Source organism: Oncorhynchus masou, chromosome 12 (assembly GCF_036934945.1).
Source record: "Oncorhynchus masou masou isolate Uvic2021 chromosome 12, UVic_Omas_1.1, whole genome shotgun sequence".
In the NCBI taxonomy this organism is placed as follows: domain Eukaryota; kingdom Metazoa; phylum Chordata; class Actinopteri; order Salmoniformes; family Salmonidae; genus Oncorhynchus; species Oncorhynchus masou.
The window spans coordinates 57,426,598-57,452,969 of NC_088223.1; the positions used below are offsets into that span (position 1 = coordinate 57,426,598).

A 26,372-nucleotide genomic window follows, 5' to 3' on the forward strand; every position below is an offset into this window, starting at 1 on the left:
CAAGGTATTGCAGACTGTCTGTAATTCGCCCAATTGGCGTTAGATCTGATCTTACCACATCTCTGGCAGCTCTGGGTAAGTCGTTAAGGGTCAAGGCTACGCGTTTACTGGGGACACAGGGGCCTTTGACCAGCCAAACGGTGGTGCATCAGCCAGGTGATGGTCCAAAGTACAGTTCAGGTTCCGTATAATGAGTAGGACAGTCAGGTGTGGGTGGGGATCCAGTTGCAGAAGGGAAATCTCCTGTACCATGTCCCAACTCCCTCATTTTATTTCAATGGGAATCTATAGCTGCTCATTAGGTGCAACAACAACAGTTTTTAATCATTGGGGGACAACTATTGAGTTAATAAGAGTCTATTTAACAAAAATAATCCACCATACATTAGAGCTTGATTTGTTCTTTTAAAGGGAAAAGAAACACATATTGCCTGTTGTTCTGAAGTAGAAGTAAAAGTTGTTCAAAATATATATCGTAAAGTAAAGTACAGATAACCCAAAAAAAACGACTTAAGTAGTAGTTTAAAGTATTTTTTACTTTAGTACTTTACGCCACTGCTAAATGGTGTGTATGTTGTTATGCAATGTCTTGTACTTGGTATGGTTCCTGGTACGTTACACATCATACCCTGTGTTTTTTCTTTTATTTTAGTTAAATCAGAAAAGTCTGGAAACTACTGTATGATCAGAAATGACTCTGCCAGCCTGCCAGGGAGGATAGGTTTGTACAGATCAGGCCATACTGGACCAAACACGTGGGATGGTAGAAATGTGTTCTTATTGGGCACACCTCCTCCCAGTCAATTCCAGTTTTGGCTCTTTCTGCCCGCCTCGGATATTTTCGGGCAATCCGATTGGCCCTCTACTGCAACACAGCCAAGGTCAGAGGTGAATGGCCAAACGTAACCCATCTTCGCATCATACCACTCCCTACTGTCAAATGCGCCTCTTGTAGTCACATTAGCTCATCATAATGTGTTTTTTTTTTATCATCACAGGTTGGAAAGACATGTCTGAAACCAACGTGAATTAAATAAGTCACCACCAATCCTTTGGGATCAACGACTCAGGATTGCTTGTCTGTTTATTTCTCACGGTGAGTACTGAGTCGTAACCGTTAGCTTGCTAGCATAGCTAGGTGATGAGCTAATTAGTTACACTGACTGTATGTTACAGTAACGTTAGCAGACCGGTATCTTGCTAGTTAGCTGCCCGACACCTCGCATGCTGTTGTAATAACTTAGCCAACCTTAACAAGATACCGGTCTGTCTTTCTAGCTAACTACCTAGATAGCCAGAACCTACTTGTGAAACCTCCCTGCTCATTCACATCGACTAGGGTTGTATTGAGACTAACGAGTGTTTTTTTTAAATTTATATGATTATGGTTAGCCATAACGCGACACAACACTACTAGTATGATTTGATTTAACTTGCCTGTTCGACATTAGATTCCCATCCATAAGATAAACCAGTTTTGGACCAGGGTGCGGGGCGACATTTGTTTCCTATCATTATCATGAGAGCCTATCATTATCATGTGGGGTACGTCTATGTTCAGTGCTGTTCTCTTACGTTATGTCTGCATTGTTGGGCTTGTTTTTCAGGTCCAGCAAGCAGCTAAAACTAATGCTGGCAAGGTGTGTCTGTCTTGTTCTGGTTTCTCTGCTCGTGCACAGTTGTAGTTTAAGAAAAGTATACCCTCGCAAAGACTAGCAAATATCGATGCAGACCATGCCTTTCAAACCAGTGGTTTTGGATTGGAGTATGTTGTAACTATATTTGTGTGTATGTATAAATAAACAAATATATATTACAGTCACAGTAAGCATTTTATTTAAGGAGGATGGGGAGGTAATGCCCTCTGTACCATTCTTTTGCAATGTCTTGCAATATGAATGCAGGGTCAACATCATTTTTGTGCAACTCCTCTCACTGATGCAATCTGACAAACAGCAGCCAATGCCAGGACGGCCTGGTGTCATCACGCTGTGGCCCTGACTTACTTGAGGACTCGGCTCTATCTCCAGCTTTATAAATACTTGTGGTTTTGACTCTCCTCATCCACTCCTTTCCCTCCACAGTGTTCGCAGCCTGCCAACGTGGTGACGGTCCAGCTATGGCACAGCAGGACGCGCCTGCCAATAAGGCCGCTGCCCCGAACCTTGCTGCGCTGCACTCCAACTTCATCATCGGCTCTGTGTCGGAGGAGAACTCTGAGGATGAGATCCTGGGAAAGCCAGACCTGACGCTGGGACTGGAGGAGAAGGAGCGCTCCATATCCCCCACTTCTAGCCTCAGCTCAGAGAACAGCACCTACGAGATGGGCTTCGACCACATCGACGGCCCCCACATGAGGTCAGAACCTGGGCTTTTCTCTCTGGTTTGTGTTCCCTGAGCCTCTGTTTGTGTTGTGTATCCAGGCATGGCAACCACACAGAGGTGTTTATTCATAGCATCTATACTGAGGTTACCAGTATCTCAATGCATTATACAAAATGGTACTGCACAGTTTTTATTGATGAAACAATCTGGCTCCAGGTGTATGGGATGGAGAAACCTCCAATACAGATATCAGATGAGTCTGGAGGGGAGTATTCTGGAATGGTAGCAGCAGGAGAACACTGGGTTCAGTGATCTCCCCCTGGCGGGCCTCCCTCGCTTCTCTGCTGTGGGTGGTGTGTGAAAAACGTGGCCAGGCCAGCTTCACACCATGCCTGCTTGCTATAGAGGAGCTGTGTGTTCTGGATGGACTGCCCTCCCTGCTGCTGTCCCATTGCCAACAACCTCAGCTCTGAGCCCTGAGCTCTCCCTGGAGCCTGTCCTCACCAGCTCTCCTTTGTATTTGGTGGCTCTTTTTACAGCCACTGGGACTAGGCTCTAGAGAATGGACATTGTGAATGCAGATGTGTGGCGATACATATGACTTGATTTGTATGAATAACTGGCAGATATGGTGCTGACCAGAAGAATATGTCAACATTTGTACACATACAGTAGGCGCAGGCTATTCATTTAGAATGGTGTTCAGATTGGTTTCTCAGTCTTTCTTGTTTGCGAACTCTGTGTTTCGCGTGTAGACTATTCTAGTGAGTTTTGGTTCAACTATATGCCTGCCACAGGTCTGGGCTGTTGTTGGAATTGAATAGTTGTAACAGACTGACGTGAGAGTCAGGCCTACTACAGTCAGTCTAGCAGTAGGGTTTTAGTGTTGTGGTGGGCCAGGACACTGACGAAGAAGTAAATATCTGTCTCCCAATTCCACTCACGCTGCTGTTCACCTGTCAGCTACGTCTTTCCACACACACTTTCCAAAGCCATGATTGGAAAATAGCTGTGTACAGTACACACTCTTATATTCGCTTATGGGGCAATCATTCGGTGGCATGATAGAAAGAGAACTTGATATCTGAATCACTTTCCAATAGTTGAGTATAACCAAACATCATGCTCAGGTATTTACCTCCAGTCTATATGGGATTGTCTGAGGTTGCAGGCTGTTACGATGTGCCTTCCTGACAGAGATAGAGGGGAAGGTTTTTCTTGATCCTCTTTTAGCACCTCACGTTTGAAGTGATTAGTTTCACAGCTCTCTACAGCTGACCTGTCCTGTGTGCTTGAGTATGTGACAGGGAGTGTGAGGGTTGATGATGAAACCGGAATTACTGGCAGAGGCAGAGCTCACAGCTCTCTCCTATAGGACAAGGGGGAGCTCAGATGATGGGAAGTGCCGTTCTCTGGGAGCTTCATTCTCTGGGGCTTCATTCAGAGACTTCTGTCTGTGTCTCTGTAGCATGCCATCTTGATGCAACAGTGCAGTGTCAGGCCACAGCAGCCGGCCGAACACACACTAAGGGGCTCTGTCCCTGACACACCCTTCTGGGTGACTGGATCCATCCTCCCACTGGCTCTCTCTGAGGGTGGAACCTAGTTTAGGTGCCCTGGCAGTCTAATCAGTCCAATCTAATCACAGTAGTTCTCTTATCATCGCAGCTTTGTTATTTTTTTGTGTTAGGTTGCACCTACCCAACATTTTCCAGGTATTGGCTTGTCTTGTGTTACTAAACGTATCCAGAGTATTTTCAGATTTCTTTATCAACGAATGCAGCAACAAGTAGTGTAAAATGCACATAAAATCAACAGTGTAATATTTGGATTCAGTCTTGTCAGGAGAACTGTTGTGTACTCAACTTTGGTCTAATCATTTTGCCATTATCCAGGCTGTATCACAACCGGCTGTGATTGGGAGTCCCATAGGGCGGCGCACAATTGGCCCAGCGCCGCCCGGGTTAGGGTTTGGACGGGGTAGGCAGTCCATTGTAAATAAGAATTTGTTCTCAACTGACTTGCCTAGTTTAATAAAGGTTAAATAAAAAATGTATACAATTATCTCAACTGTTCCCTTTCAATTTCTACTGTAGTTTTTATATTTCCTCTGTAAGAAACATTTAAATGTAGCCCATTTAGGCCAATTCCCAGGAGTGTGAAGGGTCAAAAGACAGCTGAAAGCTCAGTCAGCCTACAAGGTCGACAAAGATCTCGTTTGGTGTTTTTCCTGGCCGAGGAAGGCTTACGCTTAAATTAGACTTAGTGTAAAAAGACGCTGCCACAGTGCTCCACGCACTTGCTGATGGCACGGCTGGTGTACCATGTCTGATGGATCACAGTGACTGTTTCACCAGCGCTGGTCTTGAGTAGAGGTCGACCGACTATGATTTTTCAATGCCGATACCGATTATTGGAGGACCAAAAGAGCCGTTGCCGATTTAATTTGATTTGTAATAATGACAATTACAACAATACTGAATGAACACTTATTTTAACTTAATATAATACATCAATTTAGCCTCAAATAAATAATGAAAAATGTTAAATTTGGTTTAAATACTGCAAAAACAAAGTGTTGGAGAAGAAAGTAAAAGTGCAATATGTGCTATGTAAGAAAGCTAACGTTTAAGTTCCTTGCTCAGAACATGAGAACATATGAAAGTTGGTGGTTCCTTTTAACATGAGACTTCAATATTCCAAGGTAAGAGGTTTTAGGTTGTAGTTAATATATTATTTATAGGACTATTTCCCTCTATACCATTTTGTATTTCATATACCTTTGACTATTGGATGTTCTTATAGGCACTATAGTATTGCCAATGTAACAGTATAGCTTCCGTCCCTTTCCTCCCCCCTACCTGGGCTCGAACCAGGAACATATTGACAACAGCCACACTCGAAGCATCGTTACCCATCGCTCCACAAAAGCCGCGGCCCTTGCAGAGCAAGGGGAATAATTACTCCAAGTCTCAGAGCGAGTTACGTTTGAACCGCTATTAGCGCACACCCAGCTAACTTGCTAGCCATTTCACATCGGTTACACCAGCCATTAGGCTGATAAGCTTGAAGTTATAAACAGCACTGTGCTTGCGAAGAGCTGGTGGAAAAACGCACGAAAGTGCTGTTTGAATGAATGATTACGAGCCTGCTGCTGCTCAGTCAGACTGCTCTATCAAATCAGACTTAATTATAACATAATGACACACAGAAATACGAGCCTTTGTTCATTAATATGGTCGAATCCGGAAACTATCATTTCGAGAGAAAAAAAAACATTTATTATTTCAGTGAAATACGGAACCGTTCGGTATTTTATCTAACGGGTGGCATCCCTAAGTCTAAATATTCTTGTTACATTGCACAACCTTCAATGTTATGTCATAATTACGTAAAATTCTGGCAAATTAGTTTGCAATGAGCCAGGCTGCCCAAACTGTTGCATATACCCTGACTCTGCGTGCAATGAACGCAAGAGAAATGACACAATTTCACAAGGTTAATATTGCCTGCTAACCTGGATTAGTAGTTATAACTAGTGATTATGATTGATTGATATTTTTTTATAAGATAAGTTTAATGCTAGCTAGGAACTTACCTTGGCTTCTACTGCATTCGCGTAACAGGCGGGCTCCTCGTGGAGTACAATGGTTAGAGCTTTGGACTAGTTAACTGTAAGGGTGCAAGATTGGATCCCCTGAGCAGACAAGGTGAAAATCTGTCGTTCTGCCCCTGAACAAGGCAGTTAACCCACCGTTCCTAGGCCGTTCCTAGGCCTAGGCAGTTTGAAAATAAGAATGTGTTCTTAACTGACTTGCCTAATTAAATAAAGGTGTATACATATAAAAAAATAATTGGGAAATCAACGCCCAAAAATACTGATTTGTTATGAAAACTTGAAATCGGCCCTAATTAATCGGCCATTCCGATTAATCGGTCGACCTCTAGTCTTGAGCAACGTGTGCGCTCTGCTTACACTACGTGTCAAGTGTAGTTTGGGCCGTTTACCTTATGCTTGTTGTGTATGTTGACTGTAGCATGAACTTTCACGTCTTCTTATTATAGAAGTTATTATGGATGAATGTAAAATAATATGTTGATTACAAATGCTGGGGGATCGTGAACCCCCTCCCACCAACCTTACACTACGGTGTTCTCTTCATGCTGAAGTAATTTCAGTTGTTCACACAGACCAAGCATGTCTGGGCTGCACCTGGTCAAGCAGGGCCGAGACCGGCGTCGCATCGACCTGCAGAGAGACTTCACCGTGGCCTCCCCCGCTGAGTTTGTTACCCGCTTTGGTGGGAATAAGGTCATCGAGAAGGTAAGGCCAGGGCTTCTTTAGCTCCTAGGGCCTGGTTTTACCACATTTGACATGCAATAATTTCAGAGGCTAGTCCCCTTCTCACATCTCTTCCCATCTCAGGTCCTCATTGCCAACAATGGCATCGCAGCGGTCAAATGCATGCGCTCCATCCGCCGCTGGGCTTACGAGATGTTTCGCAACGAGCGCGCCATCCGCTTTGTCGTCATGGTAACCCCTGAGGACCTGAAGGCCAACGCAGGTGAGCTTTACATTACAGTATCATCACAACTAGTAGCAGCAGAGTAACCGTTGTCTCTCTATTCTCTACCCAGCCTCTCTAACTCTGCTTAGTGACCCAGAGAGAAACAGGACAAAGCTCCAGCCAGTCTGATGTGTTTAAACAAGCAAACCCACTTAGGCTTCCAAGAGTGGACCAGAGCAGGATGTCTGTTGGTTTAAACCTGCACTGCACTGAACAGGCAACTGACCTAGTTCAGCAGAAAGGGCTTTGTCTGATTGTGTAGAAAATAATGGCTTTCTCCAAATGCTATCATGTGTAAATGGTTTGACACTGGTGGTGATGTTTTAGATGTGATGATAGCAAGCTAATATTTAGAGACGAAAGATGAGATGAAATGTTGGACTGTTATACATGCTATTTTATGGGCAGCGCAGAGCTAAACGGTTTTCACCCCATTATCTTCTACAGAGTACATAAAGATGGCCGACCACTATGTGCCTGTGCCAGGAGGGACCAATAACAACAACTATGCCAACGTGGAGCTCATTCTGGACATTGCTAAGCGTATACCTGTGCAGGTACTCCTAAACATCCATTTATTTAGGCCTAGAGTAGACTTTCTTCTAAATAGTGATTGAACTCTCTTGTATAACCTTTATTTGAACTGGTTGTGTTTGTAATGATTTCTCCAGGCTGTATGGGCTGGGTGGGGTCACGCCTCAGAGAATCCCAAACTGCCAGAGCTGCTCATGAAGAATGGCATTGCCTTCATGGGTAAGACTGTGTTTCCTACCATCTCCTCTCCACTGAGTCTTCCAGCCACACACAGAGCCATGGATACTGCTTTTAGCCCTTCTGTCCTGTAAGATGATGTGTTCTGTGCCTACTTCCAGGTCCTCCGAGCCAGGCCATGTGGGCACTAGGGGACAAGATCGCTTCATCCATCGTGGCTCAGACAGCTGGCATCCCAACCCTGCCCTGGAGTGGAGCAGGTATGTCTGTACTGTTGAATTCACTGGATGGCTTTGAAGTAAGTGTGTTGTCAGAGACTGATCCCATGGTGTGTGTGTGTGTGTGTGTGTGTGTGTGTGTGTGTGTGTGTGTGTGTGTGTGTGTGTGTGTGTGTCTCAGGGCTAACAGTAGAGTGGTCAGAGAGTGACCAGAAGAAGAGGATCATCAACGTTCCCCCTGATCTGTATGAGCTGGGCTGCATCCATGATGTGGAGGCAGGACTGAAGGCTGCGGAGGTGGTGGGCTACCCGGTGATGGTGAAGGCCTCCGAGGGAGGTGGAGGAAAGGGCATCCGCAAAGTCAACTGTGCTGAGGACTTCCCCAACCTCTTCAGACAGGTGAGAAGTCCAGTCTCATTCCAGTATCCCTATATGGTTATGATGGGCTGAAGGACATGTTCAGTATGATTTTGATTTTGAATAACCCAACGTGCTCCCTTCTCCTTGGCTCCCCAGGTCCAGACAGAGGTTCCGGGCTCACCCATCTTCGTGATGCAGCTGGCCAAACACGCTCGTCACCTGGAGGTCCAGCTCCTGGCCGACCAGTACGGCAACGCCATCTCCCTGTTCGGCAGGGACTGCTCCGTACAGCGGCGACACCAGAAGATCATAGAGGAGGCGCCCGCCACCATCTCCACCTCAGACGTGTTTGAGGACATGGAGAGGGTATGGCACAATTTGTGCTATTGGATGGAGACATTCCCATTGAGAGGAGCCATGTTAATGTGTTGAAATTTGAGAGGGACTGTGGCCAGATGGACTCGTTGCTCTGTGGTTAAGTTGCCGGGTTGTGACTGTGTGTCTGTTCCTCACTCCTCAGTGTGCGGTGAAGCTGGCTAAGATGGTGGGCTACGTCAGTGCTGGCACAGTGGAGTATCTCTACAGCCAAGATGGCAGCTTCTACTTCCTAGAACTCAACCCTCGTCTGCAGGTGGAGCACCCCTGCACTGAGATGGTGGCCGACGTCAACCTGCCTGCTGCACAGCTGCAGGTCAGTTTCAGCAACAGTGTGTGTCCAGCTCCTATTCAGTCTGTGTTGTTCGTCGCTGATGTGTAGGTACACCTCACTGCTCTCGACAGTTAGTTTCATCCCGGGCCTCTGTCTCCATGGTAACTGGTTAGGTTGGAGTGAGCTAATGTACAGAAACATGAAAAATCAACCCCTCCCTCCTCCTCCTCACCACCCCTCTGGGGGTGTTCCAGACACCTCCAACATCAGTCGTGGTGGTGGGTCACGTGTCCACTCAGCAGTATGTTGGTCAGTGGTGGGTCACGTGTCCACTCAGCAGTATGTAGGTCAGTGGTGGGCGTTCAAGCTGAAGGACAGACCAACAGAGCTGCTGCTGAAGATGGCAGTCGTCTGTCTGTGCTGTAGGGGAGGGATATACCCTGCCTGTCCACCTATCCCCACGTTGACACTGTCTAATCTCACTGGGCAGGAAGGGGCAGACAGACAACAGTGGGATACAACAAGCTGTGATTCCTCTCAGTGAGATAAACAAAGGTTTCTCAAAGGCATCTTAAAGGCCCAGTGCAGTCAAAAACGTGATTTCCTGTGTTTTTATATAATTTTCCACACTGAGGTTTGAATAATACTGTAAAATTGTGATAATGCGCTTTTTTGGGGCTCCCGAGTGGTGCAGCGGTTTAAGGCACTGCATCTCAATGCTAGAGGTGTCACTACAGACCCTGGTTCGATTCCAGGCTGTATCACAACTGGCTGTGATTGGGTGTCCCGTAGAGCGGCGCACAATTGGCCCAGCATCATCCGGGTTAGGGTTTGGCCGGGGTGGGCTGTCATTGTAAAAAATAATTTGTTCTTAACTGACTTGCCTGGTTAAATAAATAAATAAAATAAAAATGTGTAGGAGCTGTTTTGAAATTTGAGCCATTTTTAGTAGGATGGAGTTTTGGCCTGCCTGGTGATAACACCAGGTGGTTGATTAGTTAATAGAGCCCTAAGAAAGAGTTCCAAACCTCACTACCAATAACAGCTAGCTAAATTCATTCATGAGAAATTGCTCTTTGCTAAGAAGCTAATTTAGTTTAGACCATTTTAATTGAAAACAATCACAGTAAGGTACTTAATTGTCACCCAGAAATGATTTGATATTGAGATAAAAACGGCTACATTGGACCTTTTTTAAAGGCTGTTTGTTAGAATCTTCATAGGAGCGTTGTTAAATCTCAGAGCTCTTTCCCAAAACCATCGTCACTAAAGTTTACCAACTGCCTCAGACCACTCCTAGAAAAGCTAAGTGCGTCGATAGTTTTGTAATCATTTTTTTTGCGTCACTTTGTACAAAGATCTCCGCTGAACATGGACAGAAAAACATCTGTAACCGCTTATAACTTCAGAACAAAGTTGACTACAAATACAAAGTTGCTCCACGATAAATGCCACTGTCTTTGCAGTTCTTACAAACAAACGAAAGATGAAAAGTTGCTTCAAATGAACCGAGTACAGTATAGGCTACATGGGCCTATGTACACAAAAACATTAAGAACACCTGCTCTTTCCATGACAGACTGACAAACAGGGATGCTGTTGAATCCAGGTGAAGTCTATGATCCCTTATTGATGTCACTTGTTAAATCCACTTCAATCAGTGTAGATGAGGGGGAGGAAACAGGTTAAATAATGATTTTTAAGCCTTGAGACAATTGAGACATGGATTGAGTATGTGTGCCATTCAGAGGGTGAATGGGCAAGACAAAGGGTTTAAGTGTCTTTGAATGGTGTATGGTAGTAGGTGCCAGGCACACCGGTTTGTGTCAAGAACAGCAACACTGCTGGGTTTTTCACGCTCAACAGTTTCCCATGTGTATCAAGAATGGTCCACGCCCCAAAGGGACATCCAGCCAACGTGACACAACTGTGGGGAACATTGGAGTCAACATGGGCCAGCATCCCTGTGAAACGCTTTCAACACCTTGTAGAGTTCCCTTGCGTCAACGAATTGTGGCTGTTCTGAGTGGGAAAAATGGTGGTGCAACTCAATATCAGGAAGGTGTTGTTAATGTTTGGTACACTCAGTGTATTTAAATCATATTGAAATCAATTTCATGTCCAATCAATTGAGTTATATTGTGCTACTTTCAGTTTATTATTTTTTGCCTCAATCTATTTAATGATGTGTAACAACATCTGTGGTTTAGGGTATTATTACTGGGTAAACATAATAAGCTGCCTCTGACTATTTGTAGCCATCGGTGGTAATATCTCTATAGGAGCTGATCCATCGTCAGTATCGACACAGGGTTTAACGACGCACTTAGCAAACGTTCTCTCTGCGTGGTGTTCTGGGGAAAGCATGTCACAACTTCTGCCTTAGGAACGATGATGCATCATTAAAACACTCTTAAGCCTAAGTTCCATCGCTGTCGGGAAACTGGGCCCTGGCCAGGAAGAAGAGAGAGTTAATAACCGGGTTCTAAGTGAGAGAGAAATATCATTCAAGACCCAGTGTTTTTCTGTATTCAGCCAATTAAAACCCTAGCAGAAATTTTTCTTTGATTTTTTTTTTTTTTGCGGGTGGATCAGCTTTAATATTTCAGATTGTAGCTTCCATCAATGTAATTGTCTGCATCATTTCCCATCCCCATATATTTTTGGGTAAATATACATTACCAAGAGTGCGCAAAGCTGTCATCATAAGGGTGGCTATTTAAATATAAAATATATTTTGATTTGTTTAACACTTTTTTGGGGGGGGGGGTTACTACATGATTCCATATGTGTTATTTCATGGTTTTGATGTCTTCACTATTATTCTACAATATAGAAAATAATAACAAGATTCAACAACTGAGACATTTAACAGGTTCTACAGACATGTGACTAACAGAAATGGAATAATGTGTCCCTGAACAAAGGGGGGCCAAAATCAAAAGTAACAGTCCACCAGCTGCATTAAGTACTGCAATGCATCTCCTCCTCATGGACTGCATCAGATTTGCCCGTTCTTGCTGTGAGATGTTACCCCACTCTTCCACTTAGGCACCTGCACGTTTCTGGACATTTCTGGGGGGAATGGCCCTAGCCCTCACACTCCGATCCAACAGGTCCCAGATGTGCTCAATGGGATTAAGATCTTGGCTCTTCACTGGCCAGAACACTGACATTCCTGTCTTTCAGGAAATCACGCACAGAATGAGCAGTATGGCTGGTGGCATTGTCATGCTGGAGGGTCATGTCAGGATGAGCCTGCAGGAAGGGTACCACATGAGGGAGGAGGATGTCTTCCCTGTAACGCACAGTATTAAGATTGCCTGCAATGACAACCAGCTCAGTTCGATGATGCTGTGACACACCGCCCCAGACCATGACGGACCCTCCACCTCCAAATCAATCCCACTCCAGAGTACAGGCCTCGGTGTAATGCTCATTCCTTTGACGATAAACGTGAATCCGGCCATCACCCCTGGTGAGACACAACCGCAACTCGTCGGTGAAGAGCACTTTTTGCGAGCCCTGTCTGGTCCAGCGACAGTGGATTTGTGCCCGTAGGCGACGTTGTTGCCGGAGATGTCTGGTGAGGATCTGCCTTACAACAGGCCTACAAGCCCACAGTCCAGCCTCTCTCGGCCTATTGCAGACAGTCTGAGCACTGATGGGGGGATTGTGCATTTCTGGTGGAACTCGGGCAGTTGTTGCCATCCTGTACGTGTCCCGCAGATGTGATGTTCGGATGTACCAATCCTGTACAGGTGTTGTTACACGTGGTCTGCCACTGAGAGGATGATCAGTCTCTCTGTAACGCTGTCTTGGTCATCTCACAGTACGGACATTGCAATTTATTGCCCTGGCCACATCTGCAGTCCTCATCCCTCCTTGCAGCATGTCTAAAGCACATTCACACAGATGAGCAGGGACCCTGGGCACCATTCTTTTGTTGTTTTTCAGAGTCCGTAGAAAAGCCTCTTTAGTGTCCTATGTTTTCATAACTTTGACCTTAATTGCCTACAGTCTGTAAGCTGTTAGTGTCTTAATGACAGGTGCATGTTCATGTATTGTTTATGGTTCATTGAACAAGCATGGGAAACAGTGTTTAAACCCTTTACAATGAAGATCTGTGAAGTTATTTGGATTTTTACTAATTATTTTTGAAAGACAGGGTCCTGAAAAGGGGACTTTTTTGTGTGTGTGTGTGTGTGTGTGTGTGTGTGTGTGTGCCTAGCTATCCGTCTTTTAAAAAAAATATATTTTCCTCTTACACTACCGCCCAATAATTGGACTAAACTAATGGCCAACAAGACTAAGGCATATTCTTCCAGTTTATACATACTATATACATTTTACAAGCACAGTATATTTTACAATAGTTATCTTTGTTTGTTTTTAATCCCACCCTTAACACATTTATTATTATTCAATATTGCCAGGAAATGAAAGGGTGTTAGTGAAGATTCAAACTTTGAGCACATTCTTGACCTCAATTACAGGATAAACATTGGACCAGAAGTGCATTAGTGAATTTTATAATTATTTCAAAGACCCATTCGTTTAACAGGAACTTATTTCTACTACAGACCGGAACTGTTTCTTCTTCCTCAGATTTCCATGGGGATCCCCCTGCACCGTATCAAGGACATCAGATTGATGTATGGTGTCCAGCCCTGGGGAGACTCTATGATTGACTTTGAGGGTCTGTCCACGGCCCCCTCCCCACGGGGACATGTCATCGCTGCCCGCATCACCAGTGAGAACCCTGATGAGGGTTTCAAGCCTAGCTCGGGCACGGTGCAGGAGCTGAACTTCCGCAGTAACAAGAATGTGTGGGGATACTTCAGTGTGGCCGCGGCCGGAGGCCTGCATGAGTTTGCAGACTCCCAGTTTGGCCACTGCTTCTCCTGGGGAGAGAACCGAGAGGAGGCCATCTCGTGAGTACACACACTAGGGAAAAAATCATGTGAAGTTCATTGTGTTTTGTGTGTGTTGTCAGTGAAACCCACCTCTCCTGTGTGTGTTCAGTAACATGGTGGTGGCCCTGAAGGAGTTGTCGATCAGAGGAGACTTCAGGACCACAGTGGAGTACCTCATCAAGCTGCTGGAGACTGAGAGCTTCCAGCACAACACCATCGACACAGGCTGGCTGGACAGGCTCATCTCAGAGAAGATGCAGGCAGAGCGTCCTGACACCATGCTGGGCATAGTGAGCGGGGCTCTCCACGTGGCTGACGTCAACCTGAGGAACAGTGTCTCCAACTTCCTGCACTCTCTAGAAAGGTCAACACTATTTTAAAGATTTTAAGAACACACACACACACAAACACACACACACCGTCTCACTCTCCTCTCTTCTCTTCTCCTCTCTCCCCCTCTACAGAGGCCAGGTGCTGCCCGCGCACACCCTTCTCAACACAGTTGATGTGGAATTGATCTATGAGGGTACTAAGTATTGTCTGAAGGTGACGCGTCAGTCCCCCAACTCCTACGTGGTCATCATGAACAGCACCTCGGCCGAGGTAGACGTCCATCGCCTCAGCGACGGGGGCCTGTTGCTCTCCTACGACGGCAGCAGCTACACCACCTACATGAAGGAGGAGGTGGACCGGTAGGATGGATGGAAGGAAAGAACGATGGGCAGACAGAATGCATCTTCATTTAAAGGAATGTTGAGAGGTTTGGGTTTGATAAGGGCAATGAACTAAAAGAGATTCTTCCCCCCCCCAGGTACCGCATCACCATTGGGAACAAGACGTGTGTGTTTGAGAAGGAGAACGACCCGTCCCTGCTTCGCTCGCTCTCAGCAGGGAAACTCATCCAGTACAACGTGGAGGACGGGGGGCACGTGTTCTCTGGCCAGTGTTACGCTGAGATAGAGGTGTGTGTGTGTGTGGTGATATAGTTGTGGCCGTGGTCACACACTCCGTTAGTGGAGCGAGCGGCCATGTCAACTGTGTGTGTAACTGTGTCAGGTGATGAAGATGGTGATGACTCTGACGGCGCTGGAGTCCGGCTGTATCCACTATGTGAAGAGGTCCGGTGCCGTGCTGGAGCCCGGCTGTGTCATCGCCAAGCTGCAGTTAGATGATCCTAGCAGGGTTCAACAGGTCAGTAAGGGACGGTGTGCCTGACACTGGGGAATTTAGAGTTTTTTTTTTGTCTAAATATGCTCCTTCTATTTTGAAATGGAAACGTGGATAGCTATACAGTACGTTTTGATGCGAGACTAAAAGTGTGTTGTAACGTGTGTGTCTCAGGCGGAGTTGTACCACGGGGCGCTGCCCGTCATCCAGGCGGTGGCGTTGAGAGGAGAGAAGCTCCACAGGGTCTTCCACAGCACCCTGGACCACCTTGTGCACGTCATGAATGGCTTCTGCCTGCCTGAACTTTTCTTCAGTGGGAAGGCAAGTGGTCCATTACAGCACACACAACAATCTACAAACAAAAGATGGCAGTATTCTGTGTTGGTACGTTAATCAATATCAGTTGGTAAAATTGTGAATGTGTCTTTCCCCAGCTGAAGGAATGGGTGGAGACGCTGATGAAGACTCTCCGGGACCCCTCTCTGCCTCTGTTGGAGCTGCAGGACATTATGACCAGTGTGTCAGGCCGGATCCCCCTCGCTGTGGAGAAGTGCATCAAGAAGGAGATGGCCCAGTACGCCAGCAACATTACCTCTGTGCTCTGCCAGTTCCCCAGCCAGCAGGTACACACACACACACACACACACACACACTGTATTATTCAGGTTGGTTATTGTATTATTTATGGTTCTGGGGAGTTGATATACAGAGTTCATTAGGAATACACCTGACTGATTTAGCCTGTTCTTCCAGATTGCCAACATCCTGGACAGTCATGCTGCCACTCTGAACAGGAAGTCAGAAAGAGAGGTGTTCTTCATGAACACTCAGAGCATCGTACAGCTGGTGCAGAGGTGAGTCTCTCTCTCAGCTTCAGGGCTCTAAATGACTTGATGATACAGTTGAAGTCGGATGTTTACATACACTTAGGTTGGAGTCATTAAAACTCGTTTTTCAACCACTCCACAGATTTCTTGTCAACAAACTATAGTTTTGGCATGTCGTTTAGAACATCTACTTTGTGCATGACACAAGTCATTTTTCCAACAATTGTTTATAGACAGATTATTTCACTTATATTTCACTTATAATTCACTGTATCACAATTCCAGTGGGTCATATGTTTACATACACTAAGTTGACTGTGCCTTTAAACAGCTTGGAAAATTCAAGAAAATGATATCATGGCTTTAGAAGCTTCTGATAGGCTAATTGACATAATTTGAGTCGATTGGAGGTGTACCTGTGGGTATATTTCAAAGCCTACCTTCAAACTCAGTGCCTCTTTGCTTGACATCCATGGGAAAATCAAAAGAACTCAGCCAAGACCAAAATAAATTGTAGACCTCCGCAAGTCTGGTTCATCCTTGGGAGCAATTTCCAAATGCCTGAAGGTACCACGTTCATCTGTACAAACAATAGTATGCAAGTATATAAACACCATGGGACCACGCAGCCGTCATACCGCTCAGGAAGGAGACACGTTCTGTATTCTAGAGATGAACGTACTTTGGTGCGAAAAGTGCAAATCAATCCCAGAACAACAGCAAAGGATCTTGTGAAGATGTTGGAGGAAACGGGTACAAAAGTATCTATTTCAACAGTAAAACGAGTCCTATATCGACAAGGAAGAAGCCACTGCTCCAAAACCGCCATAAAAAAGACAGACCACGGTTTGCAACTGCACATCGGGACAAAGATCATACTTTTTGGAGAAATGTCCTCTGGCCTGATTAAACAAAAATATAACTATTTGACCTAATGACCATCGTTAAGATTGGAGGAAAAGGGAAGGCTTGCCAGTTGAAGAACACCATCCCAACCGTGAAGCACGGGGGTGGCAGCCACGTATTATGGGGGTGCTTTGCTGCAGGAGGGACTGGTGCACCTCACAAAATAGATGGCATCATGAGGAAGGAAAAGTATGTAGATATATATTTAAGCAACATCTCAAGACATCAGTCAGGAAGTTAAAGCTTGGTCAAATGGGTCTTCCAAATGAACAATGACCCCAAGCATACTTCAAAAGTTGTGGCAAAATGGCTTCAGGGCAACAAAGTCAATTGAATTGAAGGGACCATCACAAAGCCCTGACCCCAATCCTATAGAACATTTGTGGGCAGAACTGAAAAAGTGTATGTGAGCTAGGAGGCCTACAAACCTGCCTTAGTTACACCAGCTCTGTCAGGAGGAATGGGCCAAAATTCACCCAACGTATTGTGGGAAGTTTGTGGAAGGCTATTTAAAGGCAATGCTACCAATATTAATTGAGTGTATGTAAACTTCTTACCCACTGGGATTGTGATGAAAGAAGTAAAAGCTGAAATAAATAATTATTTCTACTATTATTTTGATATTTCACGTTCTTAAAATAAAGTGGTGATCCTAACTGCCCAAAGACAGGGAATTTTTACTAGGATTAAATGTCAGGAATTGTGAAAAACTGAGTTTAAATGTATTTGGCTAAGGTAAACTTCCGACTGCAACTGTACCTAGCAACCCAAAGACACGTACTGTATTCATACTGATATGGTCTGTCACTGACATGCCATTTTGTCTCTCTGCCCAGGTACCGCAGTGGCATCCGTGGTCACATGAAGGCCGTGGTGATGGACCTGCTTAGGCAGTACCTCAAAGTAGAGGTCCAGTTCCAGAATGGTGAGGAACATTGGACTCTACTCCTAACATTAACAGGCTATGTAAAGCAAAGGGTTTTCCTGGGTTGGTATAGGGGACATGGAAAGGATTAGCCTTTGTGATAATTAGTCCTGCCTGTCTTTGATTTATGAAACGGATTCAATGGTCTTCTCTCAGGACTGCACTTGCTCTATTTGTCCACATGAGGGGACTGTTACACAACAAACCTTTAATTTGCACCTTCCTTTGAGCTCCGGTTGACTTGATTTCTCCTCTGAATCGTGTGTGTGTGTGTGATTCCAGGACACTACGACAAGTGTGTGTTCACACTGCGTGAGGAGAACAAGGGCGACATGGCCAACGTGTTAAACTACATCTTCTCACACGCCCAGGTCACCAAGAAGAACCTCCTGGTCACCATGCTCATTGTAAGTCCTTCCCTCTTTAGAAATACATTTGTCATGTGTGTTAGACCGAGTTGACTGTGTTCTCCCTGTGTGTAGGACCAGCTGTGTGGTCGTGACCCCACCCTGACTGACGAGCTGATGGCCATTCTGACAGAGCTCACCCAGCTCAGCAAGACCACCAACGCCAAGGTGGCACTGCGTGCCCGCCAGGTCCGTAGCGCATCACTTCCTGTCTCTCTAAATGTTCTGTTATTTTTGATTGGCTAGGGTTAGTGTTCTCATCTTCTCACTCCCCTCCGTCTCCTCCTCAGGTGTTGATCGCCTCCCACCTCCCCTCCTATGAGCTCCGTCACAACCAGGTGGAGTCCATCTTCCTCTCTGCCATCGACATGTACGGGCACCAGTTCTGCATCGAGAACCTGCAGGTAGGGACCATGGCCGTTGTTTACTTTTTACTGCCATTGCTGGAGGCCATTCAGACACTCAAAGAAGTAGAAACAATTTGGTTCGAAAAGTTATTAGCCACATACACATATTTAGCAGATGTTATTGCGGTGTAGCGAAATGCTTGTGTTCCCAGCTCCAGCAGTGCAGTAGTATCTAACAATTCACAACAATGCACACAAAGCAAATGTAAAAGAATGGAATTAATAAATAAATAAATATTAGGACGAGCAATGTTGGAGTGGCGTTGACTAGAATACAGTAGAAAAGAATAAAGGGGCACACTGAGAGGCTCAGTGGTCTAAGGCACAGCGTCGCAGTGCTGTCTGTGCCACTAGAGATTCTGGGTTCGAGCACAGGAGACCCATGGGGCGGGGCACAATTTGCTCAGGGTCATCTGTGTTAGGGGAGGGTTTGGCCTGCAGGGATGTTCCTGTCCCTTCGCGCTGTAGCCTCTCCTGTGGCGTGCCGGGCACATTGCACGCTGACACGGTCGTCAGGTGTACGATGATTCCTGCGACACATTGGTGCGGCTGGCTTCCGGGTTAAGCGAGCAGTGTGTCGAGAAGCAGCGCGCCTTGGTTGGGTTGTGTTTCGGAGGACGCACCGCTCTCAACCTTCGCCTCTCCCGAGTCCGTACAGGAGTTGCAGCGATGGGACAAGACTGTAACTACTAATTGAATACCACGAAATAGGGGAAAACAAAACAAAAATTAAGAGTAGAATACAGTATATACATATGAAATGAGTAAAGCAGTATGTAAACATTATTAAAATGACTAGTGTTCCATTATTAAAGTGGCCAGTGATTCCATGTCTAAGTATATAGGGCAGCAGCCTTTAAGGTGCAGGGTTGAGTAACCGGCTAGTGATGGCTATTTGACAGTGGAATGAGGTCACAGTGATATTTCTCCGGACTTTCATGATTCTGAATCCTCTCTCCTTTTGCAGAAACTGATCCTGTCCGAGACGTCCATCTTTGATGTGCTGCCTAACTTCTTCTACCACAGTAACCAGGTGGTCAGGATGGCTGCCCTGGAGGTGAGAGGAAGGAGACTGTTTTTTTTTTGCGTTCAAAGTCACAATAGCTGGTTGCCCAGGCAATTGAACAGCTTTTGACACTGTACAAAGAGTGACATTTCATGGTAAAGGGAACACTCCTCTACTGTCTCCAGATCTCTGCCCTGTTAGAACTCTCCTGTGTTCCCCATCCCAGGTGTACGTACGTAGAGCCTACATCGCCTACGAGCTCAACAGCGTCCAGCACAGACAGCTAAAGGACAACACCTGCATCGTAGAATTCCAGTTCATGCTGCCTACCTCCCACCCCAACAGGTACACACACATACGCTCTGCTGCATGGTACCGTGGTGGAGATGTGGTGTTGCTCCTATATATACTGGTCTAGGGCCAGTTGTTATTCTAAGCTGAGAATGCTTAATAGCAGGACTGGAGTAGGGAGGCTTGATCTATAGTAAGGTGTCTTATTAGGGGAAGGGGGTGGTCCTATAAGAGAGATGAGAGCTAACAGAGACAAGAGTGTGTAAGGTTCTGTGTAAGGACAATACTGTCTTTCATTATCTCCTGAAGGGTCCAGTTCTCATCCACGGTAACATGGTTGTTTTATCCCCCCACCACTGTTCACCCCCTGAAAAATACTCCTTGTTTACAAAAGCAGGTATTCTGTGAGAGTACAAATACTTTCCCTGGTTTACCAAGAATGTGTGAGTGGAAACTAGCTAGTCTCCTGTCGGCAAAGTCCCACTTGTTGATCTCTCTCTGGTCTGTCCTCTGGATGACTGCAAGATTGTTTTCAACTTTCTGAAGATCTGACACATCTATTTCAGTAACACACAAGCAGAGAGAAACTCTGGACTTGTACTGCACATGGGCAATTCAACAGTAACCAAGTGGTGCTGAGACTGACTTTTCACTTTGAAGTGTATGTCCAATAAAAACCATTGATTTGCAAAGTTAAACCATTGACTGCTGTACTCCGATTGTTGCATGCGACCGGTTTATCCCGCTTAAAATGTTTAACCCGTTTGCATTAACCAGGCTTGATTGGCTTCCTCATTGGAACACAGCATGTCCCCCCCCCCACCTCAGGACTGAACCAATACCAAAGAATAGGCCTCTAGGAAGGCATATAACTATTGTGGAATCTTTCGAGGAGCTGTCATATAGAGTGTAATGGGGGGGTTTGGGACAGTGCATGTGATGTATGACAGTGCCTAAAGGTGTCACCACTGACGTCTCGTTAGAAAAGGGGCGTGCTCTGACGCTCTTCCAGGCCCTTGTCCACTTGTTAGTTCATGAAGCCCTTGAGAAGGCAACAAGAAACCCGACTTCACCAGACATTTTGATTTATTAGGTTGTCGAGAACAAGCAAAATGGACCACATGAGGCAGCAGAAAGTCGAATCCATGATGTGTAGTCTCAAGCTTTTTTTATGATTCACACACTCTTCTGAGTGCTTCCTCCTCCTGATGTCTGCGTAACTAACCAGTCAGTGTTGTCTGATTGCAGAGGTAACATCCCAACTCTAAACAGGTACAGTACACTTTCTTCTTTATTGCAGCCATTATGTAGACCTGTAGAAGCTGTAGACTAGAAGGCGGCGTAGTCAACCGTTCATCTATTGGAAATGTAACTGAAAGCCGTAATGCCAGCGACATTTAGTTTAAAGGGTATGTTGTGGCAAGACAAGGTAACGCTGGGCATTGGACATGTTTGGCTATGCTGCTTGTTAAGTGTTACGAGTTATCCCATAAATGAATCAGATGTTTAACATTGGAGCTGAACCTGGTTATGGGTGATGTATTAAATGGATGGCTACAGCACGGCATAATGCAGCGTACTGGGAAGACTGCGTGTCTGTCTGCATGTGTCTCTGTGTGTATTGTAGGTGTGTATTCGGGAAGTATTCGGACCACTTTATTTTTTTCTACATTTTTGTTTATGTTACAGCTTTATTCCAAAAATGGATTCAATTGTTGTTTTTCCCTCATCAATCTAGACACAATACCCCATAATGGCAAAGCAAAAACTGTTTTTTTTTAGGGAACTTTGCTAACTTGTATAAAAAAAAAACTACTAAAAATCACATTTACATAAGTATTCAGACCCTTTACTCAGTACTTTGTTGAAGCACCTTTGGCAGTGATTACAGCCTCTACTCTTCTTGGGTATGAAGCTACAAGCTTGGCACACCTGTATTTGGGGAGTTTCTCCCATTCTTCTCTGCAGATCCTCTCAAGCTCTATCAGGTTGGATGGGGAGCATCGCTGCCCAGGTATTTTCAGGTCTCTCCAGAGATGTTCGATTGGGTTCAAGTCTGCGCTCTGGCTGGGCCACTCAAGGACATTCAGAGACTTGTCCCAAAGTCACTCCTGCTTTGTCTTGGCTGTGTGCTTAGGGTCATTGTCCTGTTGGAAGGTGAATCTTTGCCCCCATCTGAGGTCCTGAGCACTCTGGAGCAGGTTCATCTTTCCCTCGCTCCTGACTAGTCTCCCAGTCCCTGCCTCTGAAAAACATCCACACAGCATGATGCTGCCACCACCATGCTTCACTGTAGTGATGGTGCCAGGTTTCCTGCAGATGTGACGCTTGGCATTCAGGCCAAAGAGTTCAATCTTGGTTTCATCAGAACAGAGAATCTTATTTCTCATGGTCTGAGTCTTTTAGGTGCCTTTTAGCAAACTCCAAGCGGGGCTGTCATGTGCCTTTTATTGAAGAGTGGCTTCCGTCTGGCCACTCTGCCATAAAGGCCTGATTGGTGGAGTGCTGCAGAGATGGTTGTCCTTCTGGAAGGTTCTCCCATCTCCACAGAGGAACTCTGGAGCTCTGTTGGCGTGACCATTGGATTCTTGGTCACCTTTCTGACCAAGGACCTTCTCCCCCGATTGCTCAGTTTGGCCGGGCGGCCAGCTCGAGGAAGAGTCTTGTGTAACCGATGTGAAATGGCTAGCTAGTTAGCGGTGATGCGCGCTAATAGCGTTTCAATCGGTGACTTTACTCTCTCTGAGACCTTGAAGTAGTTGTTCCCCTTCCTTGCTCTGCAAGGGCCGTGGCTTTTGTGATGCGATGGGTAACGATGCTTTGTGGGTGGCTGTTGTTGATGTATGCAGAGGGTCCCTGGTTCTAGCCCGGGGCGAGGGGACGGACGGAAGCTATACTGTTACACTTGGTCGTACTAAACTTCTTTCATTTAAGAATAATGGAGGCCACTGTGTTCTTGGGGACCGTCAATGCTGCAAGCATGTTTTGGTAACCTTCCCCAGATCTGTGCCTTGACACAATCCTGTCTCGGAGCTCTACAGACAATTCCTTTGACTTCCTGGCTTGGTTTTTGCCCATGACATGCACTGTCAACTGTGTGACAGCATTTCTCTACACTCACAATAACATCTGCTAACCATGTGTATGTGACGATAAAATTTGATTTGATAGAGAGGTGTGTGCCTTTCCAAATCATGCCCAATCAATTGAATTTACCACAGGTGGACTCCAATCAAGTTGTAGAAACATCTCAAGGATGATCAATGGAAACAGGATGCACCTGAGCTCAATTTCGAGTCTCATAGCAAAGGGTCTGTATACTTACGTAAATAATGTATTTCTGTTTAAAAAAAAAAAAAACTTTGTCGTTACGGAGTATTGTGTGTAGATTGAATATTTTTAATGTAATCCATTTTAGAATAAGGCTGCAACTTAACAAAAGGGGAAGGGGTCTGAATACTTTCAGAATGCACTGTGTACTTACTGTGTCTCTATATTACGCTTCTCTGGAATTGGGGAGTCAAAAGATGTAGTATGTTACTAGAATATTCTGTGACAATGTTCTCAAATATTTCTGTGTGAGGTGTCCTGTTTTGCCTTGTGCTAGCTGTGCTCTGAGTGTGCTGCTTGCTGCTGTCCTGTCCTCTCAGGAGACCGTCTTCCCAGCCCCTCCCCTGTCTTCGCACTCGGGACATTAAGCCTGTGTCTGTGGACAGTAACAAACAGGACCCTAAAGCACAGGATGATAAAACAAAGGATGATGCTAAAACAGAGGAGAATAAACCTCCAGATACGGATGACTCTGTGGACAGGTTGGGCCCCATAGAGACTTTAGGCTATATAGCATTCTGTGGGCTAACTCAATGGGCTAACTTCTGGGACTCTCTAAAAGAGGACTTGGCCTCTGTGTGGATGGGAGAGGAGGACCTCTGAATACTAAAAACACCTGGTGGAACCATGGGTCTTTCTACTATGAATTTGGCCAGGGGAAAATGTACAATGCTTCCATGTTCACTAACATTATGCAGATATCTGCTCTTCTTTCACGTAATCTACCTCCTTAGCATTTAAATACGGCTGCTGGGCACTCCGTGAGTAGTACATCCAGATCTAGAAGATGCGTATTTATTTATTTTATCGGATCCTGGTTCACTGTTCTCTGTGAGAACACTGCTATATTAGTGTTAGTATGGAAGTGAATGAGGAGTCAGAATGTTCCTTCTGTTCCAGCAGCTGATCACAGATATAATAAATACTGCTGTGGGATAGAACTGGTTGGTGAGGGGGCTCTTTTAAGGTGAACTCTCTTATGGGTCAGAGATGGGCTCTGCCCTGCTCCCTGCTCTGGCCCAGCTCTGGGCTAGTGAGTGAATGTGTGTGCTGCAGGACCCCGGTCTAACGGCTGTCTGTTGTTGCCCCAGGATGTCGTTCTCGTCCAACCTGAACCACTACGGCATGGTCCACGTGGGCAGTGTGAGTGACGTCCTCCTGGACACCTCTTTCACCCCACTCTGCCAGCGCATGGGAGCCATGGTCTCCTTCCGCTCCTTCCAGGAGTTCACCAGGTGAGGGCTGGGCTGTCTGACCTTTTCAAAATTATTACATTATGACTGATTATTTTCCCACATTGGGAATGGTGTTATTAAATTGGAGCTGTAATACTGAGATATTACCTTAAGTGTGTGTGTGGTGTCTAACCGTGATCCTTTCCTCTCCACCAGGAACATTAAAGACGTGATGAGCTGCTTCTGTGACTCTCCTCCTCCCAGCCCCACCTTCCCAGAGGGAGGGAACCCAGTGCTCTATGGAGAGGAGGACACCAAGGTCAGTACTGTCTGCTAGTACTGAGTCTGATGTGTATTGTAACACAACAGAGTATTGTGACTGAGAGAGCCCTTTGTTCAATGCATGGCATCAACGTAGCATGACCTTCCTGTTCTTCGTATAGTCGCAATAGATACTTTCTCTCTGAATGATATGACTTATGTTTTGCCTGCATGCGTCTTGTGACCCAGAGTATCCAAGACGAGCCCATTCACATCCTCAACGTGGCCATCAAGACTGACAGTGACATCGATGACGACGGCCTGGCCGCCATGTTCCGGGAGTTCACCCAGACAAAGGTCAGATGTTTAGGATGAGCCTTTCAGGAAGTACGCCTGGACACCTCAGTCGCTCACACTTTCTCTTCCTGTGTCGTCTTCCCCCAGAAATCCCTGCTGTTTGAACATGGCATCCGCAGGCTGACCTTCCTGGTAGCTCAGAAGGTGAGCACTAGGACACCCACTTCCCTACTCTGCCCTCTGTTCTCTAACCTACTCTTCCAATCACTGTCACCGATCTTATCTTAATCACAATGATGCACGTTGACTCTACAGACATCCAGACGGAACGAGAGAGTCGCGCGATTCATTTGGAATGGCCTGTAATTTGACCGTCATTTGTATCTCAAATTTGGCTGTTTTGCTTGCTCCTCTGTCTCTTCTCTCTCTGTCTCCTTCTGTCCCTCTGTATCCATGTCTTGCCTTTGCTGTGGGGTTTGTGCTGACAGGATTTCAGGAAGGCAGTCAACTGTGAGGTGGACCAGAGGTTTCATGTGAGTAGTGGGAAGATGTGGATGATAACTGTGGAACAGTACAGTTTGTCTTCCTGTATTGTCAACTCTTTCCCTGGACCACACCAAGTAGCTTTTCGTTGGATTCAGGCAGATAATGACGGCATTTGAGACTAAAGACATTTGGGTAAATGCCAGGTTCCCTTCTCTCTCCCTGCGTCAGCCCTTTGAATGCTGCCCTTTCTTTTGACAAGAGAAGAACAGGCTCTGATGAGGGCTAATCACTGCCATTGGTGAGGCCCTCCTCCATATGTGGGTTTGTGTCTCATACAGTAGAGACTCAGTCCCTCTGAATAGCCCGTCCTCTTCAGACCACACAGACCAGTGTATTCACACACGATAAATCCTGTATTCGCTGTTATACTAACACCAAATCAGTCCTATATACAGGCTTGTAAGTGGGCATTAGTGCCCCAGACTAATACACAACTGTCCTGTTATTATATACCGATTGAGTTGATGAGTGTGTTTGCAATTAGTCCGGTATTGTTTGGCCAAGTGGGGTGCGATCCTCAAAGCCAAACCTGACAATCAGGCTTCTAGCTAGAGCGTTCAGAAATACAAATCACTCCCTGTGAAAAGAGAATGTTTTATTCATTAGATTAGCTGTCGCTGCTCCCCTGTTTCCTGTTGCTGTCTGTCATTATGGGAAAAGGCAGTTTGGGAGAATACACTTGTAATTCCACCCTCAGACACCAGCACAAATGGGAAGAGATCAGGGCTGTTGAATGTTAAACAGGCTCTTCCTGATCAGAGGCCGATGCCATATAGTGTTCCTCCTCACTGTCACAGCAGTTCACATAGCGCTCCTCACGGCTCATTAAGGGGGGAAATGTAGAACTGTGGAAGGAAATGGAGCCACTTAGTGAGGTTAGAAGGTCTTTCATTCTATGCTCTAGAGGTCATGTCTATTTTCAGTCTAGCTGGTTTTGTAACTTCGTTGCACCAGAGCAGGGATTCTTGAAATCCTGGACTCAAAGCCCTAACTCTCTCTGTCTGTATTAACCAGGAGACCTGGTAGGTTGACGACGTGTGTTCTTCACAGCATGTGGATCTGTTTTGTGTAACTGTACTC

The 26,372-nt window shown here is 45.7% G+C and overlaps 1 protein-coding gene across 12 annotated transcripts in view; it reads left to right on the forward strand.

Moving 5' to 3' along the window:
- Positions 1 to 895: 895 nt before the first annotated feature.
- Positions 896 to 26,372, forward strand: part of LOC135550483 (acetyl-CoA carboxylase) — a 44,577-nt gene continuing 19,100 nt past the window's right edge. Inside the window, exons 1-31 of one of the 12 annotated variants that reach the window (XM_064981333.1) lie at positions 897 to 1,096; positions 2,085 to 2,358; positions 6,496 to 6,649; positions 6,752 to 6,890; positions 7,341 to 7,450; positions 7,565 to 7,646; positions 7,766 to 7,864; positions 8,004 to 8,221; positions 8,339 to 8,548; positions 8,703 to 8,873; positions 13,440 to 13,765; positions 13,857 to 14,111; positions 14,212 to 14,439; positions 14,559 to 14,709; positions 14,804 to 14,938; positions 15,089 to 15,235; positions 15,349 to 15,537; positions 15,668 to 15,768; positions 17,484 to 17,572; positions 17,855 to 17,979; positions 18,055 to 18,168; positions 18,270 to 18,383; positions 19,354 to 19,443; positions 19,619 to 19,737; positions 20,932 to 20,955; positions 23,334 to 23,495; positions 24,105 to 24,248; positions 24,405 to 24,507; positions 24,699 to 24,806; positions 24,894 to 24,950; positions 25,235 to 25,279. In XM_064981333.1, the coding sequence (XP_064837405.1) occupies positions 2,120 to 2,358; positions 6,496 to 6,649; positions 6,752 to 6,890; positions 7,341 to 7,450; positions 7,565 to 7,646; positions 7,766 to 7,864; positions 8,004 to 8,221; positions 8,339 to 8,548; positions 8,703 to 8,873; positions 13,440 to 13,765; positions 13,857 to 14,111; positions 14,212 to 14,439; positions 14,559 to 14,709; positions 14,804 to 14,938; positions 15,089 to 15,235; positions 15,349 to 15,537; positions 15,668 to 15,768; positions 17,484 to 17,572; positions 17,855 to 17,979; positions 18,055 to 18,168; positions 18,270 to 18,383; positions 19,354 to 19,443; positions 19,619 to 19,737; positions 20,932 to 20,955; positions 23,334 to 23,495; positions 24,105 to 24,248; positions 24,405 to 24,507; positions 24,699 to 24,806; positions 24,894 to 24,950; positions 25,235 to 25,279 (4,248 nt within the window). In that variant the 5' untranslated portion in view covers positions 897 to 1,096; positions 2,085 to 2,119. Of the gene's footprint in view, positions 1,097 to 2,084; positions 2,359 to 6,495; positions 6,650 to 6,751; positions 6,891 to 7,340; positions 7,451 to 7,564; positions 7,647 to 7,765; positions 7,865 to 8,003; positions 8,222 to 8,338; positions 8,549 to 8,702; positions 8,874 to 13,439; positions 13,766 to 13,856; positions 14,112 to 14,211; positions 14,440 to 14,558; positions 14,710 to 14,803; positions 14,939 to 15,088; positions 15,236 to 15,348; positions 15,538 to 15,667; positions 15,769 to 17,483; positions 17,573 to 17,854; positions 17,980 to 18,054; positions 18,169 to 18,269; positions 18,384 to 19,353; positions 19,444 to 19,618; positions 19,738 to 20,931; positions 20,956 to 23,333; positions 24,249 to 24,404; positions 24,508 to 24,698; positions 24,807 to 24,893; positions 24,951 to 25,234; positions 25,280 to 26,372 lie in introns of those variants that run through there. The other 11 variants (XM_064981335.1, XM_064981336.1, XM_064981337.1 and 8 more) reach the window with 11 other exon arrangements.